The following is an 18,615-nucleotide window of genomic DNA, read 5'->3' on the forward strand; positions in this document are numbered from 1 at the left end:
ATCATAGGAGTCATAGCCCTACTGGAATTTGTCACAACTGTGTGACAACTGCAGATGCAGAGCCACAAGTCATCCCCAGCCCTCTAGTAGGACTGTCCCCAGGACAGGGCAGACTCCAGGCCGTGTTGGAATTAAGACAGCTGCCTCACCCTAGTGCAGTGATGGCGAACCTTTTGAGCTTGGCCTGTCAGCATTTTGAAAAACCGTAACTTAACTCTGGTGCCGTGTCACATATAGAAATTTTCTGATATTTGCAACCATAGTAAAACAAAGACATATTTTTGATATTTATTTTATATATTTAAATGCCATTTAACAAGGAAAAATTTAAAAAAATGAGTTCGCGTGTCACCTCTGACACGCGTGTCACCTCTGACACGCGTGTCATAGGTTTGCCAATACTGCCCTAGTGTCTGCTTGTGCCCCTATCTGGTGCCCTGGATGAGCTCTTTGTGGGCAGATTTCCAGGGTGGGTTGGCATGCATTTTCTGTGAAATGGGAGAAAGGTCCTTGTTGAGGAGGCAGGCAGGGAACTCCTGCTCACAACTCGGCCATCGTCACAACTTCCTTGAACATCTGCTTTCAAGACCTTTGCTGTAGTCCAGACCTTTGATCTGATCGAAGAATAGAGTTATTCTTCGATCAGATCATTTCAGAAAAGAATTAAGCGAGTATTGTCTTACCTTATCTTTTCTCTCTAGTCTGGGGGAGTAGATGCTCAAGAAGTATCAGAGGTGGAATAGTGACAGGTCAGTGCATAATTTCTGGGTTGACTAACGATGCTATCCTGTGGTCAGTCCTAGCTGCAGGGGATCATCCTTTGTCTCCAGTTTGCAATCAGGGCTCTGAGACTGGGCTTAGGCCCTTGTCTGCCCTTAGGTTTATAGTCAGGTAATCTCCTGTCTTATACAGTGGGGCCTTGATTTAGGAGTGTCCCGACTAACAAGTTTTTTGAGATACCAGCTGTCTCTCGGCAGATTTTTTGCATTGAGTTGACAGAGTAATTTGAGCTAACGAGTTCCTTAACGATCTCGGTCTTGGGAACAAATTAAACTCCTAAGTCAAGGCCCCACTGTAATTTCCTGTAAATTGACAATAATCATACCTATGATATCAGAAGAGTGTTGACCCGAGGCAATAGGATCATCTTGTGCACACAATACGTGCTCAGTGTCTGCTCTTTTTACCTGTGAGACAGGTACTTGGGTCACCCAGACCTTTGACAAGGGGATGTCACCCCCATTTTGGCACTCTAAGCATGTGTTCCCCAGCATATTTCCCTCTGCCTGGTACACATCCCATCTAGCAATCCCACAAGACCCCTCAGTATTGTTACGTCCAAATCAAAAGTCACCATCTTTCCTTTCCTGCCTGCCTCCTCTCCTCATCACCTATTTTGTGAAGGATAAACCCTCTGTCAATCTGGGTCCCCAGCTAGCAACCTAGGAATCGTGTGGTAAGTGTCTCCTAAATGCCTAGTATTCCTTCCTCCTTCAGCACCTCTCCCTCCCTTGATCTATGACCACAGCCCTTTCCCAGCCTTTCCGCCTCCATTTCCTCTCTCACCTTTCCTGCATGTGGCTGCAAGAATGAACATTCTGAAAAGCAGGTCCATTTGGACCCCTCCCTGCTCAAACAGCCCTTCATCGGTTCTTGGACACCCACAGGGAACTGACACATGCAGCCTTTTTTCTTCTGCTGTCTTTTCTGCCTTTTCTGCCAGTCCTTTACCTCTTACTGTGCGTTCTCCAGTACTGTGCTGCTCTGATCCCTCTGCTTTGTGACACTGCAGCTAACTTGGCATCCTCTGTCCACAATACTATGCCAGCCCAAAGTCAGTCTCTTTAGGGGGTGTTTCTTGACTTCCCCACTTTTTGTCCATTCCCATAGACATGTTCTCTCAACTATAACATCTTAAGTCAGGACAAGTGATGGCTTGTTTAGAGTTCATTGGCAGCACTTTTATTCTTTTTTTAATGGTAAATAGAATGTAAGTACACCATAAGATCATGGCATTAAATGTGATGTAATTTGTTTATTCCTCTTAAGTGGAGGTGATATTTTATGATTTGTAAATAAAGGGATAGTCAGTTTTATTTATTTGCTAAATTCCATGTTGCTTTAGTATAGGGACTGTCTTCCTCTATTTTCATTCTCCATATCAAGCTCAGAGGCTACTACATAGAAGAACCTTGAAAGAGGATTGAATGAATGAAATAGTGAGAGAATGAAGGCAGGGAGTCATGATCCATCCTTGGCAGACATGCCATGGCACTGTTACAGTCTCCCTGCCTAAGTGTTCTTCTGTTTTATGCTACAACATCACTTTCTTCCACCTTGCTTAAATTCATTTTAAAAAGACATTCATTATTTGGAAGTAGGAGAATGTAAGATTTTTATGCCCAGGTTGTCCCTCTTCCAGGTCTGAATTTGACATGACCATACTACCCTCAGGACTGCATTCCTATCTCTCCATTCATCTCTTAAGATGCACGAGGTGGGGGTGGATGCAGGGACCCTGTAAGTTAAATAGATTAAGGAGGCCTTGGGTGGAGGCACTTTGTGGCCTGCATTTCTTGGCAGCATCATTCTGCTTCAGTGTCTGATCTCTTGGGCCTTCCAGTCTGGAGAAGACTGCTTGAACAGTACAAAATCAGCTAAAATCAAATTAGACCCAGAATATCAGTTTTTCTCAATATCCCTTTTACTGTATCCTCTCTCTGGATCTATGCTTCTCAAATTCATTTGTTAGAAAATTGCTTAGTAAGCAGAGACCCAGAGCAAAAGCTCTGGGTGGTTATTCACCCTAGCTGGGGTGGAGTTTGATGTCCACTCCACCATAGCTGTGTTCTACTATTAGCACCCTCTGTCCTGTTAGATGGTAGTGATAAACTCTTATTTTCAATAATTGACTTTTCAACTCTCCTTTTTGAACTATGAGGACCTTCCATCCCCATCACTTAGCACTGGCTAACGCTTTCTGTGCTTTCCACAGCTTCTTATGTTCATGGCCTACCTTCATGGTGGATGTTTTTGGTCAGCTGCCCCACAACATCTGGGGAGACAGCTGAATTTCATTGATAAACTAAACCATTCACCATGTAAGAACAGTTAACACTTTGGAATGATTTCCTGAAGTTAGAGATGATTTAAAGCACAACCTTCTGGAATCAACCTGCTGGAGCTGCAAGCTTAGATCCATTATTGTCTGTATGACCGTGTGCATCTGATCCAGATGGTCTTCCTGAACCGTAGGTTTTTCATCGTTAAAAAGGAGTTAATGCCTCCTCCTAAGATTGTAAGGAAGGCCGACTGTGTCATCTCTCGAAGCTCTGAACACAGTGCCTTAGGTAAGTGCAATCAGTAAGAGTAACTGGAGTGTAGATTCTCATTTGCTCAGTTGGATTGACTTCTTCCCTGACTTGGATCTCTGGGAACTCATTTCATGCAGATTCCAGGCAACAGTGCCACTGCTCTTAGAGGAAGGGTGGCACAAAGGAATGACGCTGAGGAGCCCAGCACACGGTCTCCTGTCTTTTCCTTCTCGTCACTCCCTGTTTGGGCCTGCATGGACAGCTTTCTCATTTTCAAATGGAAGAGGTTGGATTACATTTTAGGACCTCTTTAGTCCTGACATCCTAATGGTGGCTGAAACTTGCCATTGGAAAGCCTGTTTTAGAACTGGAATGGGAAGCCAAGGTAATTTTTTAAATGAGATTAAATCTCTCTGTAAAAGAGATTAGCTGAAATTGCATTTAGATTGTTAACAAATCCTCAATAATTAGACATTAGGTTTTTTCAGAAAGTTGTATTTTTAAGAATGAGAGTGTTCTAGGCAACCTAAGTGAAGTTGGTTTATTCCTCATTGCAAACACTGCCCTTTACTCCTCTCCTCACTCCCTAAATTATGTGAAGAAGACTTTAATGCCAACAGTAGTGTTTTTGCTGATTTTAGATGGCTTATTTTTAAAACCTCTAGTACATTTCTGTTTAAGTCATTAATGGACTGTTGCATTAGCTAAGTAAAAATTCTCTTAACAAACCATCGTAGGTGGGATTAAAGGAGACAGCTATTATTCTTCTAGGAAAGAGATTTATGATCCATATAAATTTATTGTCTCTTTTTTCAGGAAAGCAAAATGACCATTAGCGCTCCCAATTATGTAGGAATGCTGAGAAGACCAGAGATTTTTATTTATTGGCATGTTATTAGTAACCGAACATATTTAGGTTTTAAAATGATTAAAGCCAATACCATAAATGAATTGACATATTACTTATCCTATATAATAAAAGACTGATATGCAAATCTACAGAATGGTGGAACAACCAGTTGCTGTAATGCTCACTGACCACCCGAGGCAGACACACAATGCAGGAGCTGCCCCCTGGTGGTCAGTGCACTCCCATAGGGGGAGCGTCACTCAGCCAGAAGCCCAGCAAGTGCAGCGGTGGTGGGAGCCTCTCCTGCCTCACGGCAGCGCTAAGGATATCTGACTGACAGTTTAGGCCAGTGATGGTGAACCTATGGCACACATGTCAGAGGTGACACACGAACTCATTTTTTTTGTTGATTTTTCTTTGTTAAATGGCATTTAAATATATAAAATAAATATCAAAAATATAAGTCTTTGTTTTACTGTGGTTGCAAATATCAAAAAAAATTTCTATATGTGACACAGCACCAGAGTTAAGTTAGGGTTTTTCAAAATGCTGACAGGCCGAGCTCAAAAGGTTTGCCGTCACTGGTTTAGGCCAATTCCCTGGGGAGCAAGTCTAAGCTGTCAGTCGGAGGGCTCCTGGACTGTGAGAGGGATCAGGCCGGGGCGAGGGATGCCCCCCCCCCCAAGTGCACAAATTTCATGCTCCTGGTCTCTAGTACATTATATAAAACAAAATGGCTAAAGCACTTTGAATTTCAGAGCTGATTAATGGCCTTAGTGGTTTCGAATTTATTTTAAAAACAAGTTTATAATTGGGTAATTTTATTTGTCTTTCTTGGTGATACCAAGGTAAGAGATTACACTTATTTTATTACTTTTCTACCCATGGAAATGTCTTAGTCCTGCTCCAGCTAGTTTAAGGGAAAAGGAATAATTAATTGTAAGGGTATCTCAGAAAACTTATGAGTCATTGGAACTAGAAACTAAAAGCCATTGGGAACTAAGTACTTATCTTCTCAACATTATCCCTCTGCCCTCCATTCCAGCTGTGTTGGAGGACCTCAAGACCATCCACAGTTTCAATGATCTAGTAGGAGAATCATGGCACTCATAATATAGTTATTGGTATATTCATGGCTGTGACTTAACTACAAGAGCAAATATGAGAAGCAGAAACAGCATAAGCAAAGGGGTATGGGTGAGGTCCAGAGGAAGTCAGATACAGGCTTACAACAGTCCTTTCCAGGTAGAGTCACACAGGATGCACCGCATTCCCTCAGTAATAACTTGTGACATATTGTTAGCCAATGAAGCTCCTTAGAGACCTAGAGCCTAGAATTTTTATTGAGTACTGGTTAGTTAGGCATCCACTGCCTGGTACATTTTAAAATTCTAAACTCTCAGGAGGAAAGCAGGTGTTCAGCATAAACTATATTGTTTGTACAGTTTGGCACAGTGAGCCACTCTTACCAGTTAGGGAATGGTGGGAACCCTCTCCAGATCCATGTTCCCAGACACCAACTTTGCAAGCAGACCTTTTCACAGAAGACAGTCAGACCTGCTGTGTTTCTGCATAGCAGGAGATGTACCCCACCCAACCCTATACTTTCAGGTAAGGTTCTAGTGGTGATGAACCAGGATCTCTAGATTCCCAGGAGACAGAATTAGTCCAGCTAGTAATAGGTGTCCTTTTGGATCCAGGTCATATGGTCAGGGCCATGTAGGATGAACAAGGATGGTAAGAAACTTTACTGTTTCCTGGAGTGTCTATAATTTCATAACTAATCTAGTCATAATGATTTTTCATGAATTTTTGCTTTCTTTTAAACTCAACTATGGAGACTTGAAACTGGCAAGAAGCCAATAAAAGCATAAAAGTCAAAAGTCTTAGAGAAATGAGATTTACCAACTGATACACTGTATAGCAGTGATGGCAAACCTTTTGATCTCGGCGTGTCAAAATTTTGAAAAGCCCTACCTTAACTCTGGTGCCGTGTCACATATAGAAATATTCATAATTTTTTTTTATATTTGCAACTATAGTATAAAAAAGATTTATATTTTGGGTATTTATTTTATATATTTAAATGCCATTTAACAAAGAAAAATCAACCAAAAAATATGTATAAAATGAACAAAAACAGAAAAACAATGTACATTTAGGAAAAAATAATAATAAAAACAATGATAATCAAATGGTACAAAAACTAGAAATTAGTGACTTTTTTGGTGTTGAAGTTTGTCTGCTAATTCTTTGATTGCAGGTTCATACTTGGTGCACTTCAAGGCCAAGCAAGCACCACTAACTTCATCTGTTAGCCGGTTTCTTTTGTTCGTTTTAATATTATTTAATGCTGAGAACAAAGTCTTACAAAAATATGTTGATGAAAAAATTGTTAGCAAAGCCATCGCTAGATTTTTTATGTCGCTAAAAGTGTCAGGTACTCTGTTCCAAGCACTCAAAATTTCTTGTTCGTAGTTGCACTCTTCTTCATTATTCAAACAATTTTGTTCCAGATTTTCAAGTTTCAACCTTAAGTCGACAAACACATGAGTCCAAATGCTACCTTGAAAATCTGCAAGTTGCATCTCTAAATCGTCAATTTGCATCCATTGGAAATCCTTTAATTCCAAAGTACTGTAAACAACTACATCCGGATACTTAATTATTTTAATGGTCTGTTCTGGGCTTCTAAATGGGTCGAATCTTTCGCTGAGCTGTTCAAATAATGAGCTTACTATATTCTGGTACATAAGTATGGACTCCATTACACTCGTTGTAGTGGCCTTCTCAAAATACTTTTTTATCCGAGGAAAATACTTAAAAGTTTTAGTTTCAATATCTCGCTTGAAAATTTTAAGTTTACTTTCAAAAGATTTGATGTATCCAAACATAACGTCAATACTTTTGCCAAAACCTTGTAATTTTAAGTTCAGTTCATTCATATGAACAGAGAGATCTGTAAAAAACATCAAATTGCTGACCACTTATGATCATTGATCTGAGGAAAGTTTGCCAGATCTTTATTCTCAATAAATGCCATAATTTCTTCAAAGCACTCCACAAATCGCTCAAGTACTTTACCTCGACTCAGCCATCTCACATTATTGAACATCAGTAGTCCACTGTAGGTTGAATCAACTTCCTGTAAAAGTGCATAAAATTCTCGCTTGTGAAGGGGTCGAGAAGCTATAAAATTCACAATTTTTGTTACAACTGACATTAAATCATTCAATTCTGAGAATCCCGATTTGGCACACAACACCTCCTGATGGATAATGCAATGAAAAGGTACAAGTGGATGTTTAATCGCTTCCATAAACAATTTCAGGAATCCCACATTTTTTCCCACCATATTTGGTGCCCCAACTGTCATGACTGACACAACTTTAGAGATATCAATGTTTAGATCACTGAATGTTTTTATAACAACCTTACATATTTCATTTCCTGATGTACTTATTGGTACTGATTCTAACTTTATCAACTCTACTCTCATTGTGAGACCATCAGAATATCTAGCAATAATGGCCAACTGAACATTTGATGTGACATCAATAGTTTCATCAAGAGAAATCAAAAAATATTTACAACCATTTAAGTCTTTTTTTAATTGATGTTGTACGTTTTTGTTAAGATCTATTATTCTGTCTTTGATAGTATTTCTACTGAGTGGTAACTCAGAAATTCTTCTAATAATATCATCTTTATTTTTCATATCGTGAAATAGAGCTGGTGCACATCTTAGAAATGTTTCCTTAATAAATTCTCCGTCACTGAGGGCTTTTCCATGCTGAGCTATGGAGTGAGCAATATAGTAACTTGCTGATGTTAAATTTGTAGAGCATCTTACAAATTTAATGATGGAATTTGATTCACTTTTATAGAGGTGTAACTGCCTAGGAATGTATTCTTTCCTTTCATTGATACTTTTTTTCAAGAGCTGACAATGATTAGTTTCAAAATGTCTCTTTACATTCCACGTTCTGCTTACTACCATTTCATTACACAGTATGCACAATGGTCTGTTGTTTCTGTCAACAGTCCCGTACATCTCGGTCCATATATCTTGAAAGTGTCAGCTACTGCTACTTCCACTTCCTTTATCATTCAACCTTGCTTTTTTTTTTTTTTTTTTTGATTCTCCATCACAAGGCTGCAAAAATAAATAAATATAAATCACGGTGTATTTTATAAAAGGTTGATAGGTTTCTTACCTATTAACTTTTTGCAGTGTTGTTGCACTGACTCCTGGTACAAAAGAATTTAAAGATAGTATGTATAACCAACAAATAATCAATTATCCGACATGCAGAATGTCTCATCGGGCACTGTTGCACTGTATATCTTTTTCTACTAACCCTCCCACTCCTGTCTCCTAACAAACATGGCGATCAAGTACGTCCATTTGCCGAATGCACCCAAACACACGGAAAGCTTACCTGAGGCACATGTTGACAATAACAAAGCTGTTTCCAGAATTGGGCGTTTTGTCACTCAAATAAAAATAAAATTTCATAGGAGAAACCAAGATGGCGGCATAGGTAAACACTGGAAATTGCTGCCTCGCACAACCACTTCAAAAATACAACTAAAAGACGGAACAGACATCATCCAGAACCACAGGAAGGCTGGCTGAGTGGATATTCTGCAACTAGAAGGAATGAGAAAAGCACACTGAGACTCAGAGGAGGTGTGGAAATAAAGTGCAGAGTTATGGGGGTGCATATGGAAAGGGCTGGCAGCTGAGGACATGGTTGTCTTTTTCAATCGGGAGGGAGTCTCAAGCTCCTGACTGCTCTGAACTCCACTTCTGGGTGAATCTCTGGGGACCCAGACTCATACTGGGAGAAGCTGAACTGTCTGGCATAAGTCAGAACTCGAGGGTGGCTTTCTCTCAGAGGTGCTTGCAGCGATTACCGGGACACTGAGAAGTGGGGCTGTCGAGTAAGACTCCCTCTACGTTCTGCATGGAGTAGGGTTCAGTATCTGAAAGAGGAGCCGCAGAACAAATGAGAGAAAAAGACAAGAGATAATTTGGAATATTGGGGGACCAGGCGGGCAAGTCCCGAAGGACTTCCTCCGATGCTCAGGCTGCTCCAATCTTTTATTGATCTGGAGTAGCCCTTAGGGTAAGGAGGTTTCAATGACACACAGATCAGCAAACAATTTCCAGGAATAGACAAAGTATCTGATTAGCAATAATCAACAAGGATCTACATAAGTATCTAAGGAATTAAGTGAACTAAGGTGGGGATGCTTCAACTATTATTACCTAAATTAACTGGGTGGTGCACAGTTCTGACCTTTGCTAGACCTTCAAAGGTTACTAGCTTTTGGGTGGGGGGGGTTCTCTGTCTAAACTCAGCTAGTGAAGACAATGAATGGACTCCGGCAGGGGCCTCGTAGGGCAGGACTGAGGAGCAACCATAGCTGTTTGCTTTGCCCTGATGATCCCCTGAGACAACGCCCACCCAAGCTGTGCGCAGAGGCTTATGCATATGAAAGGCCTGGCCCTTTGCAATCTGAAAATTACCTAACAAACTGCAGCTGGGTCAGAGAGACCCAGAACTTCCAAAAGAAGGCCCAAGGCCCCACAGCAGCTTGCATTGCTTCACAACTGGGCCTCATCTGGGAACCGCCAAACCCCAAACAAAGAAGAGGAATCTGCAGATCTCTCCATAGCTCCTGCTGGGTAGCCTCAGGCAGAGGCTAAATTAGCACCTCCTTAGAGATCCAAGAGCCAGTGTACCCAGTGGTCAGAGTGGGACCATCCAGATTACAACTCCTCAGATCCATAAGGGACACACTCAGGGGGCAGACTCAGTGAGCACCAAAGCCCCACTGAAGCAAGTCTTGCCCCAGAAGGGTGTCTCCAGCACAGAAGTTCTCCCACTGCAGACACAGCTGATTCTCACAGCCAATTGGCCTGGAGGTCAATTCCTCCCAGTGATACCTACAACAATCAAGGCTTAACCACAAAAAGACTGTGCACAAAGCCCACAAAGGGGTACACCAAGAGCGTCCTCCTCAGGTAATTGGGGAGGCTGAGCCACTGGGCCCTATAGGACACCTAGCACACAAAGCCACTCTATCAACACAGGGAAGCATAAAAAATGCGGAGACAAAGAAACAGGTCACAGATGACAGAAATGGAGGAAAGCAAACTACAGGATATAGAGTTCAAAACCACAGTTATAAGGTTTTTCAAGAATTTTCTAGAAACTGCCGATAAATTTAGTGACACCCTCAAGAAATCTAGTGAGACCCTCGAGGTTATGAAAAAGGACCAACTAGAAATTAAGCATACACTGACTGAAATAAAGGATATTATACAGAGTTCCAACAGCAGACTAGAGGATCGCAAGAATCAAGTCAAAGATTTTAAATACGAAGAAGCAAAGAAAACACCCAACCGGAAAAAGAAAAAGAAAAAAGAATCCAAAAATATGAAGATAGTGTAAGGAGCCTCTGGGACAACTTCAAGCGAACCAACATCCAAATTATGGGGGTGCCAGAAGAAGAGAGAGAGCAAGATATTGAAAACCTATTTGAAGAAATAATGACAGAAAACTTCCCCTACCTGGTGAAAGAAATAGACTTACAAGTCCAGGAAGCGCAGAGAACCCCAAACAAAAGGAATCCAAAGAGGACCACACCAAGACACATCATAATTAAAATGCCAAGAGCAAAAGACAAAGAGAGAATCTTAAAAGTAGCAACAGAAAAAGAGTCAGTTACCTACAAGGGAGTACCCCTAAGACTGTCAGCTGATTTCTCAACAGAAACTATGCAGGCCAGAAGGGAGTGGCAAGAAATATACAAAGTGATGAATAGCAAGAACCCACAACCAAGATTACTCTACCCAGCAAAGCTATCATTCAGAATTGAAGGTCAGATAACGAGCTTCACAGATAAGGAAAAGCTAAAGGAGTTCATCACCACCAAACCAGTATTATATGAAATGCTGAAAGGTATTCTTTAAGAAGAGGAAGAAGAAGAAAAAGGTAAAGATACAAATTATGAACAACAAATACACATCTATCAACAAGTGAATCTAAAAATCAAGTGAATAAAAAATCTGATGAACAGAATAAACTGGTGACTATAATAGAATCAGGGGCATAGAAAGGGAGTGGACTGACTATTCTGGGGGGGGGGAGGAGTGTGGGGGGTGCTGGAAGAGACTGGACAAAAATCATATACCTATGGATGAGGACATTGGGGGTGGGGGGTAAGGGCAGAGGGTAGGGTTGGAACTGGGTGGAAGGGAGCTATGGGGGGAAAAAAGAGGAACAACTGTAATAATCTGAACAATAAAGATTTAATGAAAAAAATAAAAGTCAAGAAAAAAATAAAATGTCATGACTAAGATTAATCTCTTTATAGTGCAATTCTTAACCTTTTTATATTAATGTCGATATTGGAACAATGTATCTTCGATGTTTTCACTATGTATTTTTGCTATGTAACACCGATGTACATGTTTACATTCGGTTTTAGAATTGCATTATTGATCATGAGTAACGTGAGTAATAATACTACTCGAGTGATGCCCAACTCTGGCCGTTGCGAGAGACAAATATTTGAATTATGCCATTTTTTTGTCTCTGTCGATGCGTGTCACCCAAAATGAGTTCGTGTGTCACCTCTGACACGTGTGTCATAGGTTCACCATCACTGCTGTATAGTTTCCATTTTACCAAAGTTTTTCATGTGAAATTTATTCTAAAATGGCTCATGCATTATTTATTTGTGCCAGTTTCATGACATGAATCAAACCATGAAGGTTAAAAGAGTAAATGCACCTTGGATTATAAGTGTCACTTTTCTTACTCTCATTGTTTTATCTCTTTCCAAAGCAAGAAATTTAAATATGTATGTAATTAAAATAGTCACATCTCAGAATTCCCTAGAACTTAAAACTTTAACTGCGTTGGTTTACACACTTCAATTTCCTAAGTCCAATGCAAAAATAAAAAGAACAATAGACAAACTAAATGACTAATAGTTTCCAATGCTATAAGTTACACATGTATACTAGAATGAATATTACTGCCTTTTCTCCTGTTGCTTATGTCCCTTTGTCTACAGAAAGTGGTGAGAACTCATCCGTTATGCAAGTTATAGTCCTGTAATGGAATTAATACATACATTCACTTCAGCAAATAGGTTGATAGGGTAAAGGTCCACACATAATGTGGAAGTCTCATTTCATCTGTATAGATGCTTACTATTAAAAACACACTGCCAGGAATACCAGGATTTAATGTTATGATGATGGTGTACATAATAATGTAAGAGGAAAAACTAAAATGTTTTCAGCAGAGAAAGTTCTAGTTTAAAAGATTTTTCTTACCTCTTAATTTTCTAGGGCCCAAAAAGGTAAGTCGAGCTATTGCATCTTGCTTGGCTGAGTAGATAAGTATTACCTTGGATTGTTGAGTATAAAAATGGGGTTTTGATTTTTCTTTCATTATCAGTCCAGCCACATTCTGCCACTTTATTAGATTCCCCTACTTCAGTTTTCTGGCTCTAACCCCCAAGTTTTTCACTAGCTCCAGTGACCGCTTTTGTGAAGGAAGCCCTGTAAAGAAATAAGTGTGAAAACTTGAAGTTCATGGGGAAATAATATCTGTCACTTTTGCCATAGGCCTCCACTGTTGCATTTGTTTAATATATAAATTGCAATACTTTAAGAGAAGATTCATTTCATTTCAAAGATTTCCTTATCCATTGCAGCTTATGGAAGATAACCTTCTGCAAATGATAGAAGATTGTCTATGTTTTGGGGCAGGCCGTTGGTTAGGGGACTCAGGAGATACTCCAAAAGGAAATCTGTCATAGGGACACATGTGATAAGCCTCTCAGATACTGTGTAGGGTTAATATTTCAAAGGCCCTTTTAGGGATGGCCTTACAAAATAATACAGAAAGGTAGTACCAGATTTCAGATAAGATTCAGCAGGTTCAGTTGCCCTGAGGGAAATAAAGAAGTACAAGGCATTAATTTGTATAAACACAAAGTGTCTATAAAGTATTATACAATAGATTCTGATACCTTGTCCTTAAGTGTTTTGTAATAGTCTTAGTGAACTTTTGTTTTCTACTATTCTAATTGGGACCAGTTTGGGTTCATGGAAATGGTCTGATTCTTCCCTTAGAGTTATCCTTGTAGAAGATGTACGAGAATAGCATACACGTTTACAATATTCTTACTTGTCAATGTACTGTGATTCTATTTTTGTTTGTTTTAAAGCTTTCTTGTTAAAACTTTAAGTCAAAACATTGATGATTCTATATTCTAATCCTCTCATTTTTTAGTAATTATTAATGTTTTTAGTAGTACTCATATAGGAAACTCTAATATTTCTTGAGGCATGGATATCATTGGAGGTGATTCCCATAATTGGGAGACTCCAAAACTGAAACCAGATACAAAATGGGTGTGGGTCACCTCTCACTACTTGAGCCAAATTAAGCAGAGACAAGGTTGGATCATATATGAGCGTTTATTCTAATAATGCCAGAAGTATGGGAGAGTAGCAGGTCATCCAGAAAATTCTGCTGTAATATCTCTTGCTAGCCGGCTGATTATATATGGATAAGGAAGAAGAGCTACCTGCAAGGAGTACGCGGGGCAGAATAAGGGCTGCAGGCTCTGTGTTCCCTGTGTCTCTTTCCAGGATCTTGAAGTCCAGTAACAAGGTAGTTAATTTTCTATGATGTGAAAACCCAGCTCAGCCCCTTCCTGGGACAGGATAATAGTCAACATTTCTGAGATAAACTCCCAGAGGGGGTCAGGGTCCAGGCTCAGCAACCAAATCAAAGCATTGCCTTGGTTTGTTCTCAAAATGTATTCTCTTTTCTGAATAATGGACCCAAGCAGGCTCCAAGGCGTCTCTTATCTTTTTATAGCCCTGTCTTTCTCCTTGCAGCACATCTTCCAGTTTCCCAGGGTCTATAAGAAAGCCCCTTAGTTAGTAAGGTGAGGTGAATAATCTTTAAACAACTGTGGTCCTATTCCTATTACTTACTCTTCTCCCTATCAAAGCCTCTGCACAAACCTGTTGTTGGGTACCCTAGCAAGGGCTAAGTGTCGTCTATGGAATTTGCTGCCTGTGTAAAAAGTGTTCTCAGATCCTTGTAGCCAGTGAGAAATCATGTCATCATGCCTACACTTTGTAGAGCAAACCTGACTAGATGCATAATAATTTAGTATTGAAATAATGTAAGGGAAACATGCACATGTACACACACACATGCACAGATACACATGCATGTGCATGCACACCAAGTGTATAGTATCAGGAAGTTAAAACCCAGTGTTTTTTGTAGCTCTCCATATTTCTTTTGTTATGGTTCACCTGTGGATGCTTATTTCAAGTTAGGTCAAAAGTGATCATGCAGTCTCCACACTGTTCCCAGCAGACATTGTCCGCAGCTGTTGTCTGGGCACTCCAGAGAGCTCCCAGTGTGCTGGTCTAGCCTCAAGCATAGCCAGGTGCCCCACACTCTCTTTGTGGTAGGAGCATGCCCAGGGCCTGTGAGTGGGTCCATCTGATGGCCTGCAGGCATTTGCTCTCAAGAGTACCCTCAGGCTGGTTTATCATTTTAGAGAGGATAGGACTTCTAAAGACAATTAAACAATACAAACTAGGAAACAATTCCCAAATTCCTCAGTCAGATCAGCCACAGGGAACTAGGAATCTGCGTTTGGGAGGTGGACTTTGGGGGTGAAGGGAGGGCAGGGGCTCCTCAGGTAGTAAGCTGGATTTGTACCTAGCGCCTTTTTGATTATTTATTCCTTTTTATTGAATTTATTGGGGGTGACACTGGTTAACAAAATTATACAGGTTTCAGGTGCACATCATCTGTGTTCACCACCCCAAGTCAAGTCTCCATCACCATTTATCCTCCCTATACCCTTCTTCACTTCCCTCCACTGCCCCCCCTGCCCTTTTACCCCAGCAATCACTACCACACTGTCGTCAGTGTCCATGAGTTTTTTCTTTTTCCTTTTTGCTCAAGCCCTCTACCCTCCCAACCCCAATAGCTGTATCCAAGGTGGCATTCTTGATTCCTAGAGACTCAGGATGTCATCTCTTTGAAGGAAACCTTTCTGTCTTCTACAATGACCTACTCAGTAAATGTATTGATTGATTTGTATGTACCCTTAAAACTAGGTATTCTGGAAAGAAAATGCAAAGTTCAATGATAATCAGGGCATGAAAAAGCTTCTTAGGGTTCCTGGTCACCCATGTAAATTTCGGGCTGAGGACCTCTGTTTCGATAAATACCATGGTCTCCATCTCTGAGATAGGACAGTATTTTGTATTGTGATATTATTAGCCTCCATGAGGGAGAGGGTGTTGCAAGAGGCTCCAAAGGCCTCCTAATCAGAAACCTGGCTTTATTCCTCAGAACCTATCAGGGGGAGGAATTGTTTCAATGCTAATAATGCTTCTAGCATATTTTGTCATGTATCTTAATGCTTGTGATGGTTATTATTGTTATTTATATTTGAACCTATAGTATGGACCTTTGTGTGTCTGCACCTTGTGGGTCTGCTCAGGTTAGAAATCGGTAGTCCTATTATTTGTTAATTATCTTAAATTAATGGATGTGTACAAGTTTTATGAGATTTGCTAATAGAGATTTTATTTAGTTATTGGAAAGCTATTACCCCTCAGTTAATTATACCTACACTTACTTTGTTAGCATGCCATAGTTTAAGTGGGTATATATTTTGCTCTGTTAACCAGGTTCAGATCTCTGTTGTGCAGGTCACATATTCTTTCTTATATTGGGTAATGGAGCAACTGGATATGTTGGTTGGTGGAAGGATGGGCTAGTCCTCGGTGACCTGTAAGGGGTTGGCATGCAGTCGTGTAACATTTTTGTTGCATCTTTTGTTTTCACAGTGAGAGAAAAACGCAAGAGTCTCTTCATTAACCATGTAAGTGAAACTGTACCTGTGACCTTCAGAATGACTGTATAGTCAAGAGAGCTTAAATAACTGTCTGGGATGGGTGAAAATGGTTCATGTATTTTGTTGATACTTGGGAGAATGTGAAGAATATGGCAGTGTCCTTATGGTTTGCAATTGGATAAGCATGGCTAGTATTTATCCACTGTCCCAGATGTTTTTCCAGAAGCCACAGACTGATGTTGTTTATGAGAAGGTGTGAATAATACCACAGCAAACACCACATGGGTCCAAATGAAAGCTACTTCTTTTGAATTTCTGATCCTTTTTTTCTTCTATTCCTACCCCAGATTACTCTTTCTCTCTCTGTAACTCAGTTTCATTTGAATAAACACATAATTGTTTTCTATGAGGCTGTATTCCTCCATACACTTTCCTTTCCCTAATTATTGTTTATAAATCCAATAGAATCTGTATGTTCTTTTGATTCTCAAAGAAAGGATAAACTTGACAACAGTTTAATTTTAAAGAGTTTAAAAAGATTTAGCTCTAGACTTTTGGCCATTCTGAGCGGTATATTCTTCCCCTGCTTGCCAGGCATCAAGCGTTCCATTGTGATCATTTATCCTTCCTTGAGCAGCATGTACGACTGGCTGGCTCCATATGCACTCCTTCCCCTCCACTCGCACCCACCATGGTGCCCCAGCTTGCACCCCTGTAAAGTGTGGATGGTGGAGTTCAAGAACATTATAGCCATCCCTTCCTGTCCCTCTAAATACATACCTCTTTCTTTAGAACAGGCTATCTCTATGAGGTATGAAATGATGAAGGAGGTAAATTACCAAAATAAGTATGCTATAAATTCTCATATTGAAAACCAGAATGAGTATTTGACCTTACAAGGGTTTGTCTAAGGATTTCTAGATTGTATGCAATTAAATATTTATAGATCTTGAAGTACTTGGCACTGAAGCTATGTGTTAGAAAGACTTAAAGCTGTAATATTATCTTCCTTGCCCTTTGAAAATGTGGACAAAATGCCGTTGTGAAGAAATTAATAAGGTAGGTGCATGCAAACTAATTATAGTACCATATAAAGATGCCGATGTTATTGTTATTGCCCATTAGAATATAGATAAATTCTATTTAATTTTCCGAGTTCTGTATCAGAACTGATGAAAGTCTTTCTGGTATTTTGAGTATGGATATATTTTTTCATAATTAATGAAGACCAGAATTCCTGGGATGGAGTGTATTCTGTTCTGCTCCATTTGAGAATCCTGCTTTAGAGGGTTTATTTCTGCCTACTATATTTGAAAGGGAGAGGAGCAGATTTCTTGTAAAATGGTATCTTTTCAGTTTATACTCTTCACTTGGTCAGCCAGAGAAGTCAAGGAATGTAGTAAGCTTGATCCAGGAACTGAAATGTAAAAATTTTTTTAATTCATGAGAGAAAGGGAGGAAGGAAGGGGGTTGGGGGAAGAGGCATTGATTTGTTGTTCCATTTATTTATGCATTCATTCATTGATTCTTGTATGTGCCCTGACCGGGGATCAAACCCGCAACGATGGCGTGTCACGATGATGCTCTAACCAACTGAACTACCTGGCCAGGACAAGAAAGTTTAAATCTTGCACCCTAGCCAGTTTGGCTCAGTGGATGGAGTGTCAGGTTCGATTCTGGTCAAGGGCACATGCCTGGGTTGTGAGCTTAATCCCCAGTAGCAGCATGCAGGAGGCCACTGATCAATAATTCTCTCTCATCATTGATGTTTCTCTCTCTCTTTCCCTCTCCCTTCTTCTCTGAAATCAATAAAAATATATATCCTAAACCTTGCTTTTGCCTCTTTGGGAGATTTACTTTTAATAGAACATTAATTTATTGAGCAACCGCTATGTAGTTATGTAAGTACCAATAAAATGTGCTTGGAGGGTGTGAAAGAAGCTTCAGTTAAGGTTTTAATCTCAGTAAGATTTTAAAACTCCAATAAGGTTAAGGAATCCAACTTTTACTTTGAAGTCATTTCAGACTTACAGAAAAGTTGCAACAATAATGGAGTACAGGATTTTCACACCTCACTGAGGAGCCCTAGATACTTTGGTTCCCACACCATTCATTTGACTTGACACAGTGGATGTTCATATGGGAGAGCTGTTTTGTTATGTCCTCTCTTCTTAATATTTTTCTATTTTTCAGAATGTCTAAAAATTATAATGCTATACATTCGAAAATGTTGATACAGATGTCAGTTCCTTGAGTGTCTGGTTACATCTATGGAAGGCTTTCTCTTTTCTTACACTTTCCTATTACACTTCATTCTATCACTCTTGTTATGAGGCACAAATAGAGTGTAATATAAAGTGTGGAATTATTTGGGAAACTACATTGTCCTTGTTAAGGCACCCAAGTGAAGGTCCCTGAACAGATTTGATGACTTGTCCTACAAAATGCCTGTTCTCAATGGGCGTTCCTGTGTTTGAAGCCCTAGTCTTTTGTGTGTGGTATGAGGATCTTATCTCTGAA

The 18,615-nt window shown here is 39.9% G+C and overlaps 1 protein-coding gene across 1 annotated transcript in view; it reads left to right on the plus strand.

Moving 5' to 3' along the window:
• Nucleotides 1-18,615, plus strand: part of CCNY (cyclin Y) — a 174,584-nt gene that overhangs the window by 84,442 nt on the left and 71,527 nt on the right. The window contains exon 3 of the mRNA XM_081109960.1: nt 16,088-16,122. Within this exon, the coding sequence (XP_080966086.1) occupies nt 16,088-16,122 (35 nt within the window). The remainder of the gene's footprint in view (nt 1-16,087; nt 16,123-18,615) is intronic.

This window comes from Myotis nattereri, assembly GCF_964212035.1.
Source record: "Myotis nattereri genome assembly, chromosome: 1".
Taxonomy (NCBI): Eukaryota; Metazoa; Chordata; class Mammalia; order Chiroptera; family Vespertilionidae; genus Myotis; species Myotis nattereri.